General features: G+C 40.5%; 1 protein-coding gene across 8 annotated transcripts in view; it reads left to right on the top strand.

Annotated features, from left to right (window-relative positions):
* Positions 1–707: 707 nt before the first annotated feature.
* The window catches only part of LOC148076371 (AT-rich interactive domain-containing protein 3B), a 56,778-nt gene continuing 33,882 nt past the window's right edge, over positions 708–23,603 (top strand). For 5 of the 8 annotated variants that reach the window (XR_015711451.1, XR_015711449.1, XR_015711450.1 and 2 more), the window contains exons 1-2: positions 708–1,172; positions 2,730–3,386. Coding sequence is in view for 5 of the 8 variants with exons in the window: in XM_087793615.1 (XP_087649741.1) it covers positions 1,137–1,172; positions 2,730–3,386 (693 nt within the window). In the remaining 3 variants the exon portion in view is untranslated. The other 3 variants (XM_087793614.1, XM_087793613.1, XM_087793617.1) reach the window with 2 other exon arrangements.

Genomic DNA, 23,603 nt, shown 5'->3' with positions numbered 1-23,603 from the left:
TCTGACTAAAACCTCTGAGCTTGAGTCCACTGTGTATGTCAATTTTAGTGTTGGTTTTTGAATTAAAAAATGATGAAAAACAAGATGGAAGCGAGAGACAAATTTGCTTGACGTCTCCAGGCGCCAATTATGAAGGAAAGTAACTCATTCTGGTTCAATAAACTTAAATCAATAAACTTCATAAATTTTTTTTAACACATTTACATTTAGAATTGTGTGTCCATACAGCGCATTTTTTATTCTTATACAATATACTTTCACACACCATTGATACTTATTTTTGATAATTGTCCATAAACGTATTTAGACGCATCATTTGGATTTGAATTCAAAATGAATTTAAAAGTTTAAAATCCGTTTCTTATTTATTTTGGAACGTTACAAAGCTGGTTTACATTATTCCACACTCATTTCCCAAAGGAATCAAAGTATGTATAAAGTAAATATATATAAGTATATATCTAATCGAAAATATCAATAAGATTATTTAGAAACGATCAATTTGGTGATTCCGTGTTTATAAAGAACTTGCTTTCACTTAACAATCAAAAACATTCAATTTAATGACCTATTACTTATTAAGTTGATTTAATCATTCATTTAATGTCAAATGTTCAATATAAATAACGTTTGAAAGTGTGTAAATATAAATGCGATAAATATCTAACCTTAAATTAGTTTTTGTCAAAAAGAAAGATAATAAATATTTTTGAAAGACTAATAAATTCAATGCCACAATGAATAGAAAGATTTATAAATATATATTTATTTAAAACAGAGCCAGAGTTGACTCGCGTCAGCGCGGACTTGTTGCAGCTCCTGGGCGTGTCTCCCTCCGCCGTCCGCCATGTGGGGGTGTCAATGAAGGGAGGAAAAAAAAAAAAAAAAAGCGACAAAGGGGAGTTACCTTGCTGAGATATGAGATCAGGGCATTTTTCACTCGGTGCCCGGCTTTATTAAAGAAAAAAAAAGCAAGAAAACCCACCGGGGGAAGACGGGAACTTTTGGGCTGGTACAAAAAAAAAGAGTGAATATAGTGCGTGATTGTGCTGGCGGAAGCGTTGGAGTGTCCGGTCTGTGTGTGAAAAGTCTCTTCCGCCGCGCGTGTGTTTACAAGTGTCGGAGCAGCAGGAGGGATGGTGGACAACTCTGGAGGCAACAAGCCACAAATGGTGAGTCCTGCTCCTCAAACTACCTCCTCGAACCTCCTCACAACTTCTCTAGCGTGTCCGTGTGCTGCTCGTGAGCCGTTAGCTTCACGTTAGATCCTCAGAAGTGGAGAATCTCACATATTTTTAAGGTTTTTTTCTTCTTCTTCCAAAATAACCTTTTGAAACATTGACTTCTTTTTCACTGCTTCGGTTGGATTCAGTTTTCCTATTTGGACGCGGTAAGAATGTTTTTGCATTTTTATTTGGCATTTTCACCGACATTGTCACAAGTTATTTACTGTTTCATTTGATGTATTTTTCCACTAAACACTGTGTTGATAGCGTCAGTTAAACGGTTCTTACTGTGATCTGTTTCCACGACTCGTTCACTAAGTCATCGCGACTGATCCTGTTGAACAACTCGGATTAAAAAATCCATTTATCTTTTTAATATTCTTCTTATAAAGATGATTTACTGTAAAAAAAAAAAAAAATCAAAACTTTCACCAAAATCTAAAAAAAAAAGTTAATTTCAAGTTAATAATGAAATACACGGAAGTCACGATGTATGTTCGTCTCTGTTACTAAACTATTGACTAGTTTCTATTAACCTAAACATTATTATTAACACTAAAATGTGAGCATAAATCGCCAACTAACTAGTTAACTCACCCACGTCATAGAACTAGTGATTAAAATGTTTACATTAGTGGAACAAAAAAAAAAAATCTATCGTTTTTTTTCCCTCTTCAGTTTCATATTGAGTTTTGTTACATTGTGTGTTAGATTATTGTTTAAGATAAATATTGATCAATGTCATCGATTAATAAAACGTGTTTTTAAAAAAAAAAAAAAAGATTGAACAATATTGTTTAGCTCAGATTATAGTTTCGTTATGAGGAAAAAAAAGGTTGTTATGTATTTATTACACATGCCTGAAACTATACATATATATACTATAGTACTATACATACTATATATGTGTGATTTGAGAAACATAAACACACATAAAACAATAACAAATATAACTCAAATCAAATATTACTTTTGTTTACTTGATACTGTTTTTAATCTTAAGATAAATAAATCGTAGTGAGCCAGAAAATTGACATTTATTTCATGATAAAACAATTAAGAAAAAAAAGAAAAAAAAAAGAAATTGAGTAGTTGTTAAAGCAGAATTATTATTCATTATTTTTTTTTATTAAATGAATGTCATTTTCTTTATCTCCACTCAGTCAAAGTGTGTTTTTGTTTATTTCCTCTTTGGTATTAAAAACTGTAGAATCAAGATAATACGTGATTATATTTCTGTATTGTGACTGTATTGACATATTATATGTATGACCTTTACTTTAAGAAGCGTGATGCACATTTATTTTTAATATTTATATTTAAATAGTTGAATTAGATTCAGTGTGACATAATACTACGAGTTATAATGACACATGAAAGTTGTATTCATCAAGAAATAAATGCTTGCTAACCTACTTTCCATCACGTGTGAATAATATGTGAAGTGACTTCCAAGTTGTCCTGAAAAAGCCTCACATGACGTGTCCTCCTCTGGCCTCTCAGCCCAACATGTCTCAGGAGCCTGGCGTGGCCTTTCCTCAGAGCACCTCCACGGGAGGAATGAAGCTGGAGGCAGTGATGGAGCAGCTCCAGCGCCAGCAACAAGCCCGCCTGGAAATGGAGCGCAAAGAGAGGAAGCTGCGAGAGGCGCACATCATGTACGCCCAGCAGGTCGCCGCCCAGCAGGCCATCCTGGCCGCGGCCCGAGCCTCGGGCGCCACCTTCATGGGCAAGAGCCTGGCCGGGGTCCCCGGCGGCATGCTGCCCCCCCCTCGCGTCTCCAACCAGAGCAGCGTGGACTCTGAACGGGAAGACGACGAGGACCGGGGTCGGGACTCGGGCGAGGACGACGAGGACGACGACGCCGAGATGATGGACGGAGACGAGCGCAGCGACGAGGAGGAAGGCGGCGGCGGTGGCGGCGGCGGCGCCAGCGGTCTGGAGTTCCTCCGCAAACAGACCCTGGCGCTGCAGCAGAGCGCCTCTCGCATCCAGCCGCGGCCGTACGCCAGCTACGCCGCCTCGGCGCCGCAGAGGGCCCCGTCCCCTCCCATCAGGGTCAAGCAGGAGCCCGACGAGGGGCTGTCGCCGGCGGGACCGCAGTCGGCGGCGAGTCCTAACGGTCAGGCGGACTGGGGCTTCGACGACCACTTTAGACAAGTAAGTTTTCCTCGTCAGTTTTCACAAGAGGCTCAGCTGGTCACATGGTTCACGACTATCTCGTTCCTGTACAGATAACTAGTGCTTTATTACAGTCACCAGTATTAAAAAAAAAAATCAAATACTTTTGACTTCATAGTAGTTGGATTTACTTTCACACAAGGGGTGTGTATTTGCAAGATATATATAACAATGCAATGCATATCACGATACACTTAATTTTCGCAATATTTTATATAAAGATACACTATAGATGTACACGAGCACTGTATCGATTAAAACATTTTTTATTCAGAATTTACATGCAAATTTTCATGGCGTTCAACCATTTTTTTATTGCAACTAAACAACTGAATTATTCGAGATCCTGACAATGACTGAGGACGAGAGGATACAGTGGACTCCGTCTGTATTTAAAGCTGACGTTTTTGGTTTAAGAATATATAAGAAATAAGAATGAAAGTAGACTTTGTCAACACTCGTGTTGTCTGTAAATTTAACAACACCACAGTCAATCACTAGGACAATAAAAAGAAGTATATATCGGGTTTCTTTAAATAATTTAAATTGAGGAAAACTGGGATAGTATAACACAAAGCAGTTACATGCTTACTCCTGCATACTCAATTCAAAAGAAGGGATCTATTTAAGTATTTACAAGCAAAATAAAGTGAATATTTGCATTTAAATTTTAAATAAGAAATTGATACAGTGCTGTTTCATAATTGAAAATTGAGATATTTAAGTGTATCAATATTTTCTTACACCTCTTTAATTTCAACAACAACACAAACGTGCAGAAAGAAACGCACAAAAAACACAGACACTTCACGTATTTTCCGTGGGAACTTATATTTTCACTCCAGATCCTCTGAGACGGTGACGTCACTGGAGTGTGTGTACGTGTGTGTGTGTGTGTGCACGTGTGTGTGTGACACAAGCCTCTCCGGCAGCATCTTTGTAAAAAGACAAATGTTGAGGGTTGACCCGCGTTTCGCTTTTGTGGCTGAAAATCCGCTTAAGTGAGGCCTGGCAGAAGTCCATGCCGGGGTGTAATGTGTTCACACTCTCTAGTCTTGTGTGTGTGTGTGTGTGTGTGTGCGAGAGAGAGAGGGAGGGAGTGTGTGTGTGTCTCTCGGCCTCTGGTTTGGCTCGGGTCCAGGTAGCGAAGCCTGGCAGGGCAGGTCCGCCGCTGCGAGGCTGTGGGTGGTTGTCCGGGTCAGCACGAGTATTTTGGGTGGGTGGGAAGGTTGTGTGTAGTACACAGTAGCGGAGGGCTACACCCCCGCCCCCCCACCACCACCACCAGGAGCTCTGGCCTTGTGCCAAGTGCACTTTCTCTCGGAGGTAAATATTGCCTCAGCACTGTTACAGGACGCTGGAATGACGACTGGGAAGCGAGCCCAGCTCCATGTGCTCCAGCATCTTGGCAGGCGCTGGAGAGCTGGGGGTCCTGCGGGGGGATATAAAAAGAAGCGGGGATGGTGTCGGAAGGACACATCGGAGCCTCGTCGTTGGTGCCGAAGGTGCCGGGGCCTATCGTGTGTCGTTATTACTATCTATTTGAAGTTGGGATGCCACTTTTTCTAAAATTAGTGTTGGCCGATCGTCGAAGTGTTGAAGTGAGTGAATGCAGGAGTGTCTCCGGGGCCAAGAGTGGTTCTTCCAGCTCAAGGACAAGCTGCAGGATCAGCGTTAATAACGCTTTTTCAACATATTCAGGACTGTTCTTGATGAGTTATTGTGGTCAAGAAAAAGCAACAAGGGTTGAAAATGTGAGCTTGTGTATATATAGATGTTATATATTATGATTTATTTATGTTGGTTTATTTAAATCATCATTTTCTTCTTTTCATCAGTTTATTTAAAAAAGAAATGTATTTACCTTTAGATTTCTAATCAAACACATGTTTTGGTTTTACATGCATCACTCGCGTACGATCGTAGCATTTTCAACTATGAACAATTGAATCTGTATTCTCTGCAACTGTAATTAAACAATTTTCAACTATAATCAAACAATTTTCAATTATAAATCCAACAATTTATAAATGTAATTCAAACACTATTCGACTGCAATCCAGCCTTTTAACTGTAATCCAACCATTTCCAACTGTAATCAAACAATTTTCATTTGGAATCAAACAATTTTCATTTGGAATCAAACAATTTTCAACTATAATCAAACAATTTTCAACTATAATCAAACAATTTTCATTTGGAATCAAACAATTTTCAACTATTATCCAACACTTTTCAACTATAATCAAACAATTTTAATTTGGAATCAAACAATTTTCAACTACAATCCAACAATTTTCAACTACAATCCAACAATTTTCAACTATAATCAAACAATTTTCAACTACAATCCAACAATTTTCAACTATAATCAAACAATTTTCAACTATAATCAAACAATTTTCAACTATAATCAAACAATTTTCAACTATAATCAAACAATTTTCATTTGTAATCAAAGAAACAACAAGAAAAAAAACAAAACAACTGTTCATATAATTTACGTGATCATTGTGTGAGCAGTATGCAGTTTATGTTTAAATTCATGATCTTTGACGTCATGATCTACTCAGAACTAGCAGAAAGCAACACAATCAAATAACTAAAATAATTTGTCATCGTCGTCGTTGTTCATTTGACATGTTTTTAGCGGCGCTCGACGCTAAAGCTAATGGCTGGTCATGTCTCAGTGGGTCGTGTTAACAAGGCAGAAAATAATGGCGGCCGGTCATGTGTGCAGTCATGGAGGCTCTCGTCACTTTCATAGCGTATCCTGGCTGGAGATCACAGATGCCAGGATGTAGCTGACCGGCACCCTGTCTATAGTCCGGTGTCTTTTATGAGGAAAGGCGGGCTCAGCCTGGGGGTTGGGGAGGCATTGTGGGGACGAGAATTGGTCTGTTCTTTTTTTGTTTCCTCTCTTTTATCTTTCCTGTCATTATGTCAGCTCTGCACTATTTAATGACGGCTCATCTCTTCAGGCAGTTTCAGGTTGCACGGCTGTGGAGAGGGGGGGGGGGGCACAGTGGAGGCAGGAGGGGCACTTTTTTTTTTTTTTTGATGTCATTGTCTTTGTGAGGCCAGAGACGAGTCTGGCAGATGCTGCACATACCGACCTCTCTTTATAACAGCCAGATTACTCTTGATTCCATCGAGAAGTCGCTACACAGTCAGAAGAGTGACTGTGTATTTCCGCTGCTGTGATGCAACAGAGACGGAAAAGTACTTCTTATGTCCAGATTTGTTGCCCATTTCCTTTTTTTTTTACTCCTAGAAATTTAACACACAAAGAGGTCACTTCAACTTGTTTTCCAGTTTTATTGTTATTGCCTCGTAATAAACACGACAACCAATAAATGACATCCACCCATACAGAACTCAAAGTGGTAAATAAAACGAATAACTTGAACTAAAATAAGTGAACCATCAAACTCACAGAAATAACAGCATGTTTCACATAAATCTACATATATTTAGCAAATTGCAATTGTTATAAAGCCATTTGTTTTCTAGTTGGTCTTTTGTTTATTTCAGTTATTACTGCACCGTTTTGTTTTTATAGTAAGTAAGTAATATTTATAGCGCGCTTTTCTAGACCAGAGTCACAAAGCGCTTAAACTATTAAAACAATACCCGATAAAATATATACTTAAAAGGTAAAGGCACCACCGAGACAAACATAGGAGTCTCGGAGAGTGAGTGTTTCGCTTACAGTTATAAAATATCCTATGTTCTTGAACGCACCATAGCAATCCCGACGTTGTTAAATATATCATTAGCATGTGCGAGGTGCTGAGAAAATTCAGATTTTACCTCATTTTCTACTCCCTGAATTAAACGGTTGGGATTTATATCCTTTCCTTTTTAGGGTTGAAAAATATATGTCCATCTTGATATGAAAGTAGTCAGGAGGCTCTTGTGATGTTTTCGAACGTGTTTCCTGTCTGTGTAGCACGTTGGCTTTTTTACTTCTGCTATAAAACGGGCTTAAAATTTAAACTTGTTTTATTTCTTTTCGGAACAATTGCTGTATCGAGGTATTTTGATGTTTTTAACTGTGTCTTTCGGCCGCAAAAGACACAAATGACTAAAGAATAATCGCCCTAGTTATGCTATTATTGTGTTACCACTTGTAGGGATATTTTCTCCCAGTGTTTGTGTAGGTTTACTCCGGGTACTCTACTTTCCTCCCACAGTCTAAACATACAGAGGTGGATCGAGAACTGAAAACTTCCTCTGGGTGTGACTTTTTTGTTTGTGAATGGTTGTGTGTCCTGCGACCGACTGGCGACATGTCGTGTCCCCCGCCTCTCACCCGAAGTAGCTGGGATATACTCCACCCCCCCAAACCCCCCGAAGGGAATCGGTGGTAGGAAACTAATGCATGAATAAAGGAAGGCTATGTTTGATTTTTGTGTAGCAGTTATTGAAGGCGCGAGCTGATCGTTATCGAACATGTTTGGTTAATTTGATCAGCAGTGGATCTGGATCAATGCTGGCTTTGTTCAGTAGAAAGAGAAAAAATCATTTCACTACAATTCTCTATTATCTATGCATTCTGGGCGTTTTCATCAATAGTTGTGATGATCAAGAGTGTCGTTTATTTAAAGATATGAGGGTTAATTATAGTGAATAAAGTTTTTTTTAATGATAAAATAAGAATAACATTTCAATAAAACGGTTTTAACCAATTCAACCCATTCTATATTCCGGTGGCTCTGCTATACTTCCACAATGGTGCGACTGGAAAAGGTCAACCATGTTTGTTTCTGTATCACAATGACTTTGGTCTCGGCGACGGGACACGGGGGAGGATGGACACGAGCAGCCAGTGCTTTTTGTGTCAGTGATGTATGTCTAGTGACCTGCGCTTGCTCCTAAACAGCCGAGTAAATAATTGTCGAACAAGGAGACGGACAAAGACTGCACATGGGGCGGGCAGCAGGCCGGCCTCCGCGCCCGGGCCCGGCCCGCACTGGGACGTGACTACATGACCCCTGTAATCCACCGCCACCCAAGCCCGTGCACACACACACACACTTGCATATGGCGCGAGACCCCACAGCTCCTCCTCATAATCCCTCGGTGATTAATAGAGTTTTAATCACGCCTGCGGAACACTGCTCGTGTCACATGTCCCGCCATGATGTTGGCGACGCTCCTTTTACCGACACGGTGGGCGACTGGTGGAAGAAAGGAACTTTCTTTTCATGAAAGTGCTCTTGTCAGCCATTTAATACATTTGGGTCAGTTCCTCTGTCCATGTGTGTTTGCATGTTAACGCAGGTGGTCATGTGACTTGGTGTATCAAGTTCTGGACTGTGTTTTTATTACATATTCAGTTCAGTTTTCAATACAGTTTTTATCGCCTTCTTTGCGTTTTCTGCATTTCCGATGTTGATAGAATCACATCTTTAAGATCAAAGTTAGTCTCTCGTGTTCACAACTTCTAAAACCCTAATCCGTGAAACAGGAAGTTCTTCTTTTTTTGTGGCCCATGAAGACAAATGTTTATGTCTCAATAATTTTGGTTGCTTTTGTTAACCTGACTATTGTATTATTATTATACTTTCATTGAGTTATTACTAACTGTTGTGTGTTGATGGCTCGAGTGTACTTTATCCTACTCAGGCTTTAAATATGGAAAAAAACATTATTTATGTATGTTCTGATTCAAAGTGTACTTGAGGGATTCATACAAAACAAACGTGTACAAGAATACTGTGAGTTTACGTAGCCTTTCATCAAGTTAGCTTCTTGTTATTTTAAAAGTGAGCGTCATGAGAGGCAGTCATGCTTCTCCCAGCGATGGTCTGAGCCACGTATCCCCGGATGTTTTCCTAAATTAAGTGGAGCTGTAATCATTTTCCATTTGGTCCAGATTGTGCGTCGTCGTCTGCTTCCTGCTCGACCTCATCACTGCCTATCCAGTGTGTTTCCCTGTCTTGCTAAACAACTGACTTTGAAACAAGTCATTTGACTTTTCAAGATGATCAAATGAAAATAGATTGAGATCCTACTGACTTCATAATGATACTAAATTGTGGAAAAACGTAAGATATTTTCTACTACTGAATTTGTTGTTGTGGTTGCTGGAATCTATCCCAGCTACTTGGGGTGAAGGGCAGGGGACACACTTAAAAAAGTTCAAGTTGGAGTCCTCGATCAACCCCTGTATGTTTTTGTACTGGGGGAGGAAACCGGAGTGCCCAGAGTGAACCAACACAAACACAGAACAACAATCTCCACTTATAAGTTTGCCACTGGAGTTTGTGGGAGTAGCTTTCGATACGACTCATTGGCCACAAAGCGCTCCAGCGTCTGTTCTGATTGGCCGATCCCCGGGCCGCAAACGTATTCCTCCCGCCGCTCGGCCACTGTAGCCGGGTCCGTTGAGACGGCTCTGTTGCATAATTGATCCGTCACCCCAGCAACGTATCAGCCAGGAAGTGGGGAACTGCACAGCTGCAGCTCGGAGATCGATAAGGATCGTGCGCCCGCTTTTGGAAACACGTTCTCGGGGTCATTTATGATGATGATGGAACCGATGGACCCGAGCTGTCAATCCGACTGGAAAATTCTGAAATTCCGTTTGACTCTTGAAGAAGTATTGATGACGCAGGAGCGTAGGCCTCCATTGTTCTCGTGTTGAAAGAAGCTCCACCTTTCAACCGCTTCTGAAATGTCACTCCAGTGTGTAGAGTCAAGAGCGGCTGTTACGATTGTGTTCTCAGCCCGTTTCCTGCACTTCCTGTGACTGATTTAATAAGTAATGCAATTACTGTGTGACCCCTGTTTGCACAAACGGGCCCGCAAATGGATGGTTGTTGGAGTGATGCGGAAAACTAATCCAAGTAAACTAAATCACGTCACGTACTTGAGTGCTTTATGGAGGTTTTTTTTTTAAATCCACATTTTTAATGTAGATAAAACCAAGAAAAAAAAATGTTTTCAAACAAACACATCTGATGTCTTAACCCCCGACAAAGAGGTGTCACTAAGAAAGATTTAGAGCGGAAGCCGTCACAGTTTTCAAACAAAACGTAATCGATGAAGAACACAATCTTCCTCATCCTCGAACACTCTTGTGTTATCTTCAATGTTTTCAAATGAGATTTGATTTCCTGGGTGTTTGATTTTGAAATCCATACAAATGATATTACGAATGACATTTTAGATGAATAAGCCGCTCACTAAATGCTTAACCTTGTTACCTTTAAGCCCGTCACCCTATTAGCAACAACACATATGCTAAAGTGGATTAGTTTTACTTTTTCTGGCTCTCATTTTAATCTTCATGTGTTGTTGGTGTTGTTGTGCGTCATGAATTTACTTTAGGGATATATATACAAACCAATGTGGCCTCAGAGAGTTGAGAGCAAATATAAAATATAGTAAATATTTTGATGCTTCAAATATAAATATTTGATTTCAAGGTTACACCTGTTTTCATATACAGTATATCCATTTATTTCATAACACGGATGTATGTTTTTGGCCTTTGAGGGGAAACCAGAGTAAACCTATGAAAGCACAGCCAAATTTATTTTTGTGTATGATAAGGGTGTGTATCTGTAAGGAATCTGGCAATACGATACGCATCATGATACAGAGTCAACGATACGATATATTACTGTAGTAAACGGCAATACATTTGTAGAATTGACCACATGACTCCTGACGAAGTCATAACTACTTTCATTTGTTTTGATACCAAAATATGTTCAATCATCAGCTTTAAAAGCTGCTGGAGTTGACTGTATCCTCTCGTCCTCAGTCATCAGCGGGATCTCTTGGATTTAGCTGTGACGTAAGATGTAATGACTGCAGATTTTCAATTATAACACAAAAATGAAACAACTGCTGTGAACATTGATTTCAAAGCCAACATATACATATCTATACATTGATAAGGTATTGTGAAAATACATTTCGGTGTATCAATACTTTCTTACACCCCTAGAGTACGAGGTAATCGCGTACTAGAGATCTAACGTAACAGTTTTTTCCAGTTCTCAGGATTGAGATCATGGTCCAAATGTCAGAGCGGCCGGCGAGTCTTTCACGTGTCAATGACAGTTTTAGATATATCTGAATGAGCGGCGGGTGGTGGAGGAGCCCGGCTCGTTTTCGTGCTGACCTGTCCCTTGACATGCAAGTGTGGAAGATTCCCCGCTGCCCTAAAATAGAGGTATTGAATTTAGTAGGGAGATGAAGGGGGAGGAGATGCAGGGGAAGCAGGAACGGGGCTAGTGGTCTGGCTCAGCACACGGCGCTGCCCCACCCAGAGGAAACATTCCAGACGGAATTAAAGAGTTAACTCTTCAAACAGTGAACATTCCCACCGGGGGCTCCCAACAAGAGACGGGGGGGAAGCGAAGGGGATGGGTGGGTGCGTGTCATAGTCTGCGCCTGATTGGCGATCTTTCAATTCACTGCACTCTAGTGTCACGGCGGCAGTAAAAGGAAAAAAAAAGGCTCTGAATAGGAGGAGCTGGATGGGAGGACCCGCCGGTGCAGGCAGAGACACTTTTATTTGTCTGAGTCCCAAAGGACACATCTGCTAATGGCAGACAAGCGGGCGCTTCTCGCGGCTTGTCCAGTCCATTGAACTCTGACACTTGACGGTCGGCTAGAAAAACAGCTACTGTAGCTTGTCTGCTCTTTACAAATGGACTTTTGGATCAGGGGGCCTTGACCCCTGCGATTGAACCATCGACCAATCCTTGTTCGTCATCCATTGTTTCTGTTTACAATCAATAATAAATATAACAACTTGATATATCCACTCCCCTATTGTTCACCTTTATTTTAGTTTTATCACATTAGTTTTTACCGTCTTTACTCTCATCCGATCTCTTTCTGTTGGCGACATGCAAACCTCCTATAGAGAGAATTGCAGCTGTTACCAGGTTAAAAGGCGTGTTTCCTTTTGTGCGTTCATTGTCTGTATGCTTTTAGTCATTTGCATTGTGGAGGTTGTGTACGTTGTGCTGGTGAAACAGCCAGCGTTGTATTTGCTTCAGCTCCCTATAGATGACGGATCTCCTTTGTTTCTGCTGGGTGATTTCATATGAAGCGTTTAGAAAGTAGCCTAGAAAAATATGTTGTTTTTTACTGATGTATGGAAAATGTCAAGATGTTATCTTTCTTCTCATCACTATATATGATCCAATCATTTTTCTCAGTTGAGTTTGTTTTAACTTTAATAACATTCATTTTACAAGATTAAAAGTTATTTTTATTGTGTTAATATTAAGATATTTGCTATAAAAAATATTTGAAAATTTAATTTGATCATCAAATATTGACAATTAAGTAGTTCTTATTTTTTGTCAAGTTTATGTAAATAGTTGACTAGAATTGAAAAATAATAATTATTGTTTTAAAAGATTTTAACATGCTCTTGCTCTAGTTTTTGTATAAATCTTTGAGGTTCCTCCACTGATAATTCAACAACTGAAGTTTCAGACTTCTTTCAGCTGTAGACAATCTTTTTATTTCTTAATTATTTACGTTTTAAAGCACGGGATGGTTGATAAGAAGTCATCTTTAAAAATAATGTTTTCTTCGTCTTCTATATTCACTCAGAGTTCCAAAATATTTTTGAATATCCCTGACCTGGTTGAATTAAAAAACTGACATCTCTATTTACTATCAATAAATCAGGTTAATTATGTATTTATATTATTATAGTAGAGAGTTTTTGTCGTTTTTTGTCCACCATATTGATTGTGCCGTCAACATGCACCTCTGTCTTACGAAGCGTTCAAGCCCTTCACATGTGAATGGTCGTTCCTACAACCGATTCAGCCGCTCTTGCAACATCATGCAAATGTAAGCATCAGCAGTCGGGGGGGCCCCTGCGCGGCTCCTCCATTCCGTCGAGAGTCCAAAAAGTTTGCACATTTGAATGCAAATGATTTGCGTCCATTAGTTGTCGCACTTTTTCCTTCTCAAATGGACCCTTGAGGGTTGACTTCATGCTTCTAATGGAAACCGAGCCACTGAAGTCCCCTGTCATTTGATCAGGTGCTAGTGAAACCACAACCCCCCCGCCCGCCCGCCCCCCCGCAGCCTGGCCGGTTCTATTCGCAGCCACTCCTCCACATATCTCAACACCTGCCCTTTAATAAAGGCAAACACTGAAATGAAACAAAGACATCCAAGAGCCTGGCAGCTGTGAGGAAATGGAGCCAAGGCCGTATCACAGTCCGAGTCGCTTTTAGTTTTATATAGGCGGACTATTTATAAAGATGTATGTGCTTCACATGTGTACTGGCGTATCTGCTCCGCCGACCCTTGGCACAGAATGGAAGGTTGTATTGTCCTTGTAGCATTTACCCTCGTACGTGGAGCATATATTCACATGCCTGACCTCCACATTCTCTCCGAGCCTTTCTAGCTTCTCGTCTGATCATTGTACGCCATTGATTCGTCTTGAGATGAGCTGATGCATGTTCAAGAATGAGTCGAGCATCAACACTTCATCACGCTGTTCTTTATCTTTAGACTTAGATTGTATCATCTTGTTCTTTCTCTTTCTTTCTCTTTGTTCTTCTTCTTATTTTATTTTTATGAATAATTGCTGTATTGCTGTGGCTAATTGGAAAAAAACTATTTTCTACCTAACCTAACACAACAGATGGTGGATGCACTAGAAAATTAGATGCTAGTGTGGAATTATTCTGGATCAGTGTTACAGATTCTCATCATGTGCGCTTTTTCTAAGTCGAAATGATCTTTAAAAATGAAAAACAAATATTGATTTTATAAATATATTGAGACTTATTTTTTACATGTACAATGTATCTTGATGTACCTCCAGAAATACAATTCATACGTTTGATCCAGTCCTCTTCCAAACAGAAAATCAGCTGTTTTAATTGACAGCTGGTTGATTTAATGACATTTTTTTAAGTGTTAAGACTCAACAGGTGTTTATTTCAAAGAAAGCAGCCCATTGGTTCATCATCTTACTTGTGGATGGGCTGCTCCAATCAGCGTGACCTTCACAAACATTGTTTTACGTGACCTTGTAGTGACGATGAAGTTGTAAATATATTTATATTAACAGAATAAAATATCAAAGTCAAAGGTCATTGGACAACAATGTTATATTTGACAGGGTTAAAGCTAGTTAACTGAAGTTTGTGATTTGAATTTAAGTTAAAATTGTTTATTTATTTAGTAATCACAGCATATTTTTTAAGCTACAGAATACACAAGAATAACATTTGACTTCATAATAAATTAACTACTTTTATAGATAAACAGTTTTAGTTCACAACTATAACTATTAAAGGAAGTAATTGATTAAAAAAGTTTAAAAACAAATCATGTAAAGCTCACTTTGACAACTGTCATTTGAAATAAAGTAGATGGTTACTTGAGGCCAATATTTATTTATCTTCATCAAATAAAGTAATAATTTGAGGTTCCCTTCAAGCGAGCGGCGACGGTCGTGTCTCGTCTGTGGTTTGGGTTGCCGTCTTGGCCGGGCTCCAGGTTAGTGTCAGGGGCCTGCAGGTGCTAACTGGGCCACTGTGTCAAGTCCTTTGGGTAAACACTTCAGAGACGAGGATCTGGCTCCGCGCCACACTGAGTAGTAGCTTTCCTTTCTTCAACTGCTGTCTGCTTTTCAGCCCCAGCCCTTTCACGGCACGCCAAATCCACCGCCGTTTAAAGTAGCATGTGTTCAGGTTGTTGCCAAGTTGTCAAACTCAAGTTGTGAGAGCGGTCACATGCTTGGCTGCGGCGTGTAGTAAAGTTCTAGCAGGTGGAGCGAAGCTGTGAACTACAGCGAGAACAGTTTCATGTCCGTAATGATTTAACTGGAGCGGTGTAAGTTTCAGCCCCGCACTTATGTTGATATCATTTTTTAATAGGGCGGTTAGAAGTGTGTCACCTCCACGTTTTACAGTCGACTATAACTTCAACTTAAAATAGTACGACATGGAAGGGAAGGTCCTGTTATTATTAAATACAATTAAAATCTTTACACTCTTAGTTTGACGCTGATCAAGATGAAAAATCACAATCTTTCTTAACTGTCGAAAAAGTGAAACTGTGAAAGACTCGCCGGCCACTCTGACATTTGGAACATGATCTCAATCTCGAGAACTGGAAAAACTGTTTCGTTAGATCTCTAGTATGCAATTACATCGTACTCTAGGGGTGTAAGAAAATATTGATACACCGAAATGTATTTTCACAATACCTTATCAATATGTATATGTTGGCTTTGAAATCAATATTCACAGCAGTTCCTCATGCGTGTTATATTTGAAAATCTGCAGTCATTACATCTTACGTCACAGCTAAATACAAGGGATCCCGCTGATGACTGAGGACGAGAGGATACAGTAGTCTCCAGCAGCTTTTCCCAAACAAATTAAAGTAGCTATGACTTTTTCAAGAGTCATGTGGTCAATTCTACAATATATGAATATTATTATACATTTATGATAATAAGATAATATATTTGTTGTCTTTATTTCTATTGTCGTTTGTTTTTGGATTGTTCTTTCTTCTTTAACACACACACATTAAAGACTTTCCTACTAAATCAGTTTTACTATTTTTATTTCTCCTTATCTTTTTAAACCCTGACATCTTTGTAGCTCACCAACATTCATATCAATTTACTGTGAATGTGTTTTGAGCAAACAGGCCGTTGGGCCACTTAAAATGATTGGGCGTGCCAGATTTGGCCCCCGGGCTTTGAGTTTGACTCGTGTGATTTAGTGCTCCTCTCTGTAATATTTGCTTTATAGTTGAGCACAGTTTAACTGCTGTAATGCAACGATTGTAAAGTTCTGTACGGTTAAATGTAAATTGACATTTGCATGGTTATTATCGATATCAAATTTCTACTGTAAACAATATTAAAATTAACTTTTGACTGATACAAGATGCGCATTTTGTTTGACTCGCTAATTTCAAATGTAGCTGAAAATAAATAAAAGGAGTACGGAGGTGTTTTAGCCGGACGCACAATGGCTGGTTGTGATTGGCAGATAAATGCATTTGAATAAACCAACAAGAAAGGACTACAAAGGTGGTTACTTGCAGCTAAACTGGTTAATAGACAATCACATTGCTGAGGGTACGACGGAGCATGTCAACGATGGTCGATAATTTCAAAAGCTGAGCTGGTAAATGATTAAAGAGTGGCAGGAAAATTGAATTATTAACAAGAAATACTTTGACTCCGGGTTGAACTGTTCCCTCGTTTCGTTGATATGTGAGGATCATCCTTTATGTCGTTTGCTCGTTCTAAGTAGACGATTAAATATAAAGATAATTCTGACGAAAACCTCCCAAGGATGTAAACCACGGTCTGATAAATAAAGTCGTTCGTTTGACCTTAAACCCCCAACCTTGATTAGCCGACCATCTGCTCTCAGGTTCTCCTGCCCTAAATAAATGTGATTACTTAAACAGAGCTGGACTTAAGGCGCCGAAAGAGGAGCAGATTTTTAGTCATAAGAAGGATTGATGATGTTTTTTTTAAACACATGATATAAGAAAGAGCTTATAGGAAAGTATACAGTCTTAGCGACGTTATGGAAGTGGCCAGTAATTATGATTTAGTCACACATGATCTGTCACAGTACCAACAGTCTTGCACACATCATAGTGAGTCCGGTTTGTACATATTGTTGCCACGTCGTAAGCCTTTATTTGGACTCAATATTTGATAAAGAGAATTCTTTAATAAGAAGTACACTCTCAAGAGTGTTCCACTACTCCTCTGGACTGTCAACGATGTAAATGTCTTGTTTGACTAAGCTTCACAATTTGCCTGCCAAATAAGATTTTTACCTAAAACAGATTTTGCGAAGCCCGACAAAAAGGCCCATGTGTGCTTTCAAACCTGATTCTTTTGTTATTGATTCCCTCTTGCTCTTTTAACTCCAACCCCAGTGCTCAGGGCTGCACTCATTTAATATAGTAGCTTAAATAAATACACAGACATACATATACATTGAAGGGGGGGAGGGTTTAGAAACCAGATTTGGCTGGAGTTTCAGGCTCAAGTAAGTGTGTAAATTATTGATGACGCCGTTGGCCTGAATGAACGAATCACTTTGTAAAACTCTCTTGTAAATTTCCCGACATGTTGTCAGTAGAAAAGAGTTGATATTTTCTCCCCTTTTCCCCGATGATCGCACCAGCATTAAAATCTGCAAGCCGGTGGTTCAAAGTGTTTTTCCGGCGTCCAGTAGAGACCGAGTGGCTTGTCGGCTCCTGCGGATGAATTCCAGATGCATGACGAGCCACACCATCTCAGATCAGATCCCTGGGGGGCCAGTGGCCTGTCAGAGGTGGAATACCCCTGCACACTTAATGCTGGCTGAGAGGAAACAGATATCTCCGACTCTGTGCAGCGGAATCGCTTCCTATCGATTAGAGTCCGTGGAAAGCTGTGAATTGTGCTTATGGTTTGAACATTTGATACCAGGAGTTCAGTGAGATGGTCACAACACTGAGTACTCTGATGAAGCGACGCTGCCGCTCATAAGATTGGATGTGACTCGCCTTCTGTACGAGCTTATGCAATGTCAAGAACCTATTTAAGGGGTGAACTGATCGACATTTTTCACTCACAAAAGTCAGTGTTGATGACACAAGCCTATACAAATCTCAACAAAATGTCTAATAAAAAACACAACAACCTATACATGAAAATAAATAAAAATCAATGCAAAACTCAAAAGTGTACAAATGTATGTTAAATAACATTAAAACAAGAATAAACGAGTGCAGACAAAAGTGAACTAATCAAACTCACAATGTAAACTTATTATTACAATAACGGCATGTTTTTATTCACAAAAAGGACATTTCCCTTTCGTAGCTGACTTTGGTCGGCTCAAATTTTGCTATTTGCAATTGAGCACATGTATTTTCCGTGTTCAGTAGTTCATATATGAAGTGGTTAGCATTTAGTACTATATTATCCTATGAATCCCGACGTCATTGAATGCGTCATTTACATGTGAGAAAGGTAATGGACATTGTTTTTCTTTTAGTTTACTTAGGAATTGATTGTATATTTATATAAATCAGTCTCTAAACTGGATATCTACATCTGTGTTCTTTATCTGTAATAGATATATTGGAAATGTAATCTTTGATTAAAAAAAAGCCATATATGTCATTTTCTCGATTAGGATTACATCAAAAATGCTCATATCAATGCTTATTATTTAGCGCTCCTGGCGTTGGACGCAAACTTTGTTCATTTGTTTGGTAAGATGTTTGGCAATGGTGTGTATGGGAGTTTTCTTCTGCTGTCAAAACTATGTGAATGTTTATTGAGGCCTATCAGGTGTGTGTGATGTCCCCAGCCACCATTAGCACAATGGTGAAGTGGATACTTGCTGTCTGAGATATGCGAGGTATTTTTAGCCAAATGCTTTTACCTCGCCGAGGAAACCAGTTGCAATCGGCGAGGGCCCGGAATGCGTCAATTTATCCTCCTCGACAAAGACGATGACGACCTTAAGAACCACCGGCTCGACTTTGGCTGGATTTAAATTATCTGTAAATGTCTGCAACACCGAGCACAACAAATGGCTTTAAATCGAATGATCTGCGCGGGGGCACCTCGGGGGCCTTGTGCAACTGTGTGTGATTGACAAAATCAAATCTCTTTGCTTCTGAAACGGACAGGAAGGGGTTAACTCTAAAGCACTGTATGTGGGGGCACAGATGTGATTCACTAAAATGTTTGCTCTGCCTGTGAAAAGGGTCTTTGAACCAACGAGTGTGAATTTCTGGCCACACCAGCCTATAAACGTTGCATTTGTGTGAGGCAAAAGGGGCCTGCTAGTGTAATGGGGGATGGGGGCCTCTGGCTGTGGAATGTGGTGTCTTGGTGAAAGGACTAGAAGTGAACAAATGCCGTCAGTTTATTTGGCGAACCAGACTCGCCGGTCGCCGAGACGTTTACCCAGGACATACATATGCGGCTCCGGCCCTTCTTCACAGGCGTTTATAGGTGTTGGTGCTCGAGCCAAAAAAGGCCTTTATTCGTGTTAAATATTTAAACATCCCTTCAAAGGGGAAGTGGAGCAGAGGTCGTCACATTTGACGGGAAACAACTTCATATCGAGCAGCGAACAATACAGCGTCCTCTCTTATTCGAGCGTTGTTCTTGGACGACGTGCCGGGTTTCATCTCGTCCGAGTGTGTCTTATCTGCCGTTTTTTCCATTCTTTCCCGCAGCCTTTTTAGTGCCATGTTTCTCTTTTTTCCAGCTTTGTAATTGGAGTGATTAATAGAGGGAGGGGTGGTCTCGCCTGGAGGCCTGTTTTTCAGTGGCCTGTTTAGAAGTGCAGCTCTACTGAATCCAGAGCGTGCAGGAACATGCTCTGCCCCTGGACGTTTAGCCCCCTTGTCCCCGCCACTTTGTCTGTTCGCCTCCGAAATCCAGAAATCTACTTAATCCAGAAACCTCGGCGCTCTTTCCTTCAGGTGCCTTGTTCCTGCCTCGGCGCTTATCTTTTCACAACATTGTTTGTCTGGCAATAAGAAGAAAACGAATTGTAGATTTCCCCGAGTGGGATTTCCTTCCTCCCCGTCACACATTTATAATTAGCAGACATTGTTGCCGCTGGAGCAGCATGAGATCTTTTACAGTAGTGAGCAGCTATCGGGGGGGACCCCATCCGCTCAGCCTCGGACTCCCCGAAGGCCCCCACCGTTCGCCCACCAACCCCTCCTGACATCCAGTGGTAGCTATAAATGATTCCCGGAGTCCCGCAGAGGGATCAGGCCCCCGATTATTTGATTTGGATTAGAGATGGCCGCCCCCCCACCACGCTCGTTTTTACAGGCATGCTGAGAGGAAGCGGATTCGCTTTCCGGGGAAGCGCTAAAGGGAGGCGTCGCAGATGGACCGAAGACGTCTTCTTCAGCGGCGGCAGAAGGCAAACTCTATGTAATCTGCCTTAATCACGTATTCTCTTCTCTAATTCCTGCACAAACTGCAGGAGCTACATACCTCAGCGGGTCAACCCATAACACAAATGGTCATATTTAAAGTCGTATAAAACACGAGCCTTAGTGTAACTAGTCTGCATGTACAGACTCTTTTTTTTTTTGGGCTCTGTGCTATTCATCATGTGGTTGGCTCTGATCCAGATTCTTGCCGGAGGCTTTATTGTTATTAAATTACCACTGCTGTGCCTGTTTAAAAGATTTTCCCCGTTGAGCTGTTTTGACAGGCAGGAAATTTGCTAAAAAAGATCGGGCAATGAGATGTTAAGAGTACCTGTGGGATGAGAGGGGCTCGACTGTTATTCTCCCTGCTCCACCAGAATGTCACCTTCACTTCTCCGGCTCGCACAGTTACCATAGCGATGGTTTTGTCTTTTTTTTTTTTTTTTTTTTTTTTTTAAGGTGCTGCCCAAGACGGTCTATAACCGCAGTTTAAGGAGGGTCTCCCATGGAAACCGACTTGTAAACAAATACTGACGTTGGGGATAAGTTGTGCTATTTTCTGGAACTCGCTGTTAACAAGCCACAGTAAAGAGCGCACATGTGCCACTCCTACTTTGAATACAGCGCCTGTGTTCTCAGTTACATAAAGGTTTGAGGCATTTAAGGCTCTCACGCTTTCTCCTCAACTAGATTATGACGTAGAGAAAAACTAAGAATGAATGAGGGATGAATATTACATGCTTAAATGCCATTTCTTTTAATTCAATATAGAAATGGCTGCCACGATTGACTAAGAGTCCAAGTAGCTCGGTACTGTTTTGGTATCATCTGATAACACTATTATTCCAACATTTTTATATTGCATTTAAAATGTTACGAATTAAATAAAAATCGAATTATTCAATAAAAACAACTTCATCATTTCTTTATTGAAATAATTGTCTTCAATTATTCTTAAAAAAAATGCAATGCTTAACAACGACATTTCAATAAAAACTTCAACGTTTCAACATCTAATTGTAATCATTCTATATTCATCATGAATATAGAATGATTACACTGATATACTTCAGTGTCATCATGAATCCAACAAGTGCAAGTGGCGTCTATAAGAATGAATTCGTTTTTTTTAAGTGGGAAAGAAACTCTGAAAACTGAACAATTTGCCTCGCATTGAAATACAGTTTCAGTGAACTCTTTAAAAACGTGTCATACAACTACCATGTAAAAAACGTTACACTAGTATTTAGCATATCTTAAATACTGTGCCGAGTGCCTCATCTCCTACGGCGGCCATCTTGCAACCGTTGACAGCCTATGACATGATGTGTACAAGAGCTTTTGAGATATTCTGTCCTAGCCCTAGCATTGTACTTCGAAGCAGATATGGTTGCTAGTACTAAAAAAAAGTGACGTCGATCTACTGCCGGCCACCGATTGGTTAGAGAGTGACATCACTATCAGTCAGGAGCACAAGATAAAAAACTATCCTATAAGGAGTTCATTATGTCGGTCAAAATGCTTCCGTGGTCCATAGAAGGGGTAGATACCTTTTTTGTGTCTGGTTACTAGGCTATTGCCTCCAAGTTTTTCAGTGCTGTGTTATAGATGGGTGGATAGATGTCAGAGGGGCCCGTGGAAAACGACATAACCGAGTTGAAAAGGGGTGGAACTGTGTTGTGGAAAATCACCATTGGAGCGTTGATGTCTATCCTGGTGATCTCACACGGACTCACTCGTAGCTCCTCGACTCATAGCGATGTCAACTACAGTATATTTTTGAAACGACTTGGGTGACATCGGAATCAGGACCCATTAGTTGATCCCCGATAAGTGCTTGACTTTCTTCATGATGTCAAACGGCGCGTACCTTAATGTGTCTTGTCGTCGGGTGACGGGTTCAGGTCACCCTGGTAACCATGATCCTGCCCCTCATCTCACTTTTCCTGGCGTTGCTCTGTATGACTGAGGATGATGAGTATTGACGTGTGCTGTGCGATTGAGTCCGGGGGGTGTGTGGGGGGGGTGTTCGGAGCCGCTCAGTGTTTGCACATCCAGGGCTATTGATCGGGGCCTCCTGTTCAATGGCTGTGTGGCCCACGGGACCAGCGGTAGGAAGTAATAGGGGAGCAGGACCGTGACAGTAACATGTAGTAGATATAAGGGGGTTTAGGGATCAGGCTTTTTTTTTGGGCTAATCACACTCACGTGTCACTTCATGTCAGTCGGTGACTTTTTTGTTGTTTGTACGCCAGTAACTAGAATACAAAAGTAAAGCCATCTGACTTTTGTTACCACATATAAAACATTTCTTTAAACCGTCTTCCCCGCTGAGGCCAGATTCAACTCGAAAGTGTGAAGACCAACCACGAGACGCTTTTATTAAGGACAAGCCTCTTCATCTAATAACGGCTCGACTATCAAATTGGAGAAGTGCTGTCAACATCCTGAGCAATCAATGCCATCCATCCCCCACTCCCCGAGCAGCGGCCATTAACCCTTCTTGTTCCGGCATGCCTGGCCTCACTAAAATGGTTGCTCTACTGCAGACATCTTCCTATAATGGCTGCGTAGAATTAGCCCCGAGCTAATCATCGACCTTCAAGAAGGAGTTTTTTTTTTTTTGTAATGCAACTGGTTAGATATTCCAAGAATGTCCACTTGTTGTAGATTGATGACCATTAAAAATACTGCCAGTACGCAGCGGAGACCGATATTTTACGGTTGACTCCCGTTGACCTCATGCCCGGCCGCACATTACTGAAGTACCGTCCAGTTCTACTACTTAGTCTCTCCAAAAAACATGTTATCAAGAGCCTACACACCTTCAAGTGTGAGTCATGTAAATGTGTGTGAAGCCTCTAACCTCCCCCACACAATGACAACCTACGTCTGCTCACTTGACATTTACCTTATTCTTATCCCTGATTTGGTTGCGAGCCAGGAAGTCACGTATGGCCATAATGTGATTAACTAACCACGGCCTGGCCCATAAACCTGCTGACATGACGAGTGACTGTATAGAATCATTTGCTTCTTATAAAAGTTAACGATTATTTTCTTATTTTTTTTAACCACACAGTCATGTGACCACGACCATCCATTCAAATGTGTGAAGAGAATAAAGAAATGTATATACGAAGTACTACTTTTGTCAACTTGCATCACCCTGGTTTAACAATCAACGTTTAAAAGACCCTGAAGTGATAATCAATAAAAAAAAGCAATTGTCTCCACAAATAA

This window comes from Callionymus lyra, chromosome 6, assembly GCF_982586985.1.
Source record: "Callionymus lyra chromosome 6, fCalLyr1.hap1.1, whole genome shotgun sequence".
Lineage (NCBI taxonomy): Eukaryota > Metazoa > Chordata > Actinopteri > Syngnathiformes > Callionymidae > Callionymus > Callionymus lyra.
The sequence above is the reverse complement of the archived record's forward strand: the minus strand, read 5'-3'. Positions and strand labels throughout refer to the sequence as shown.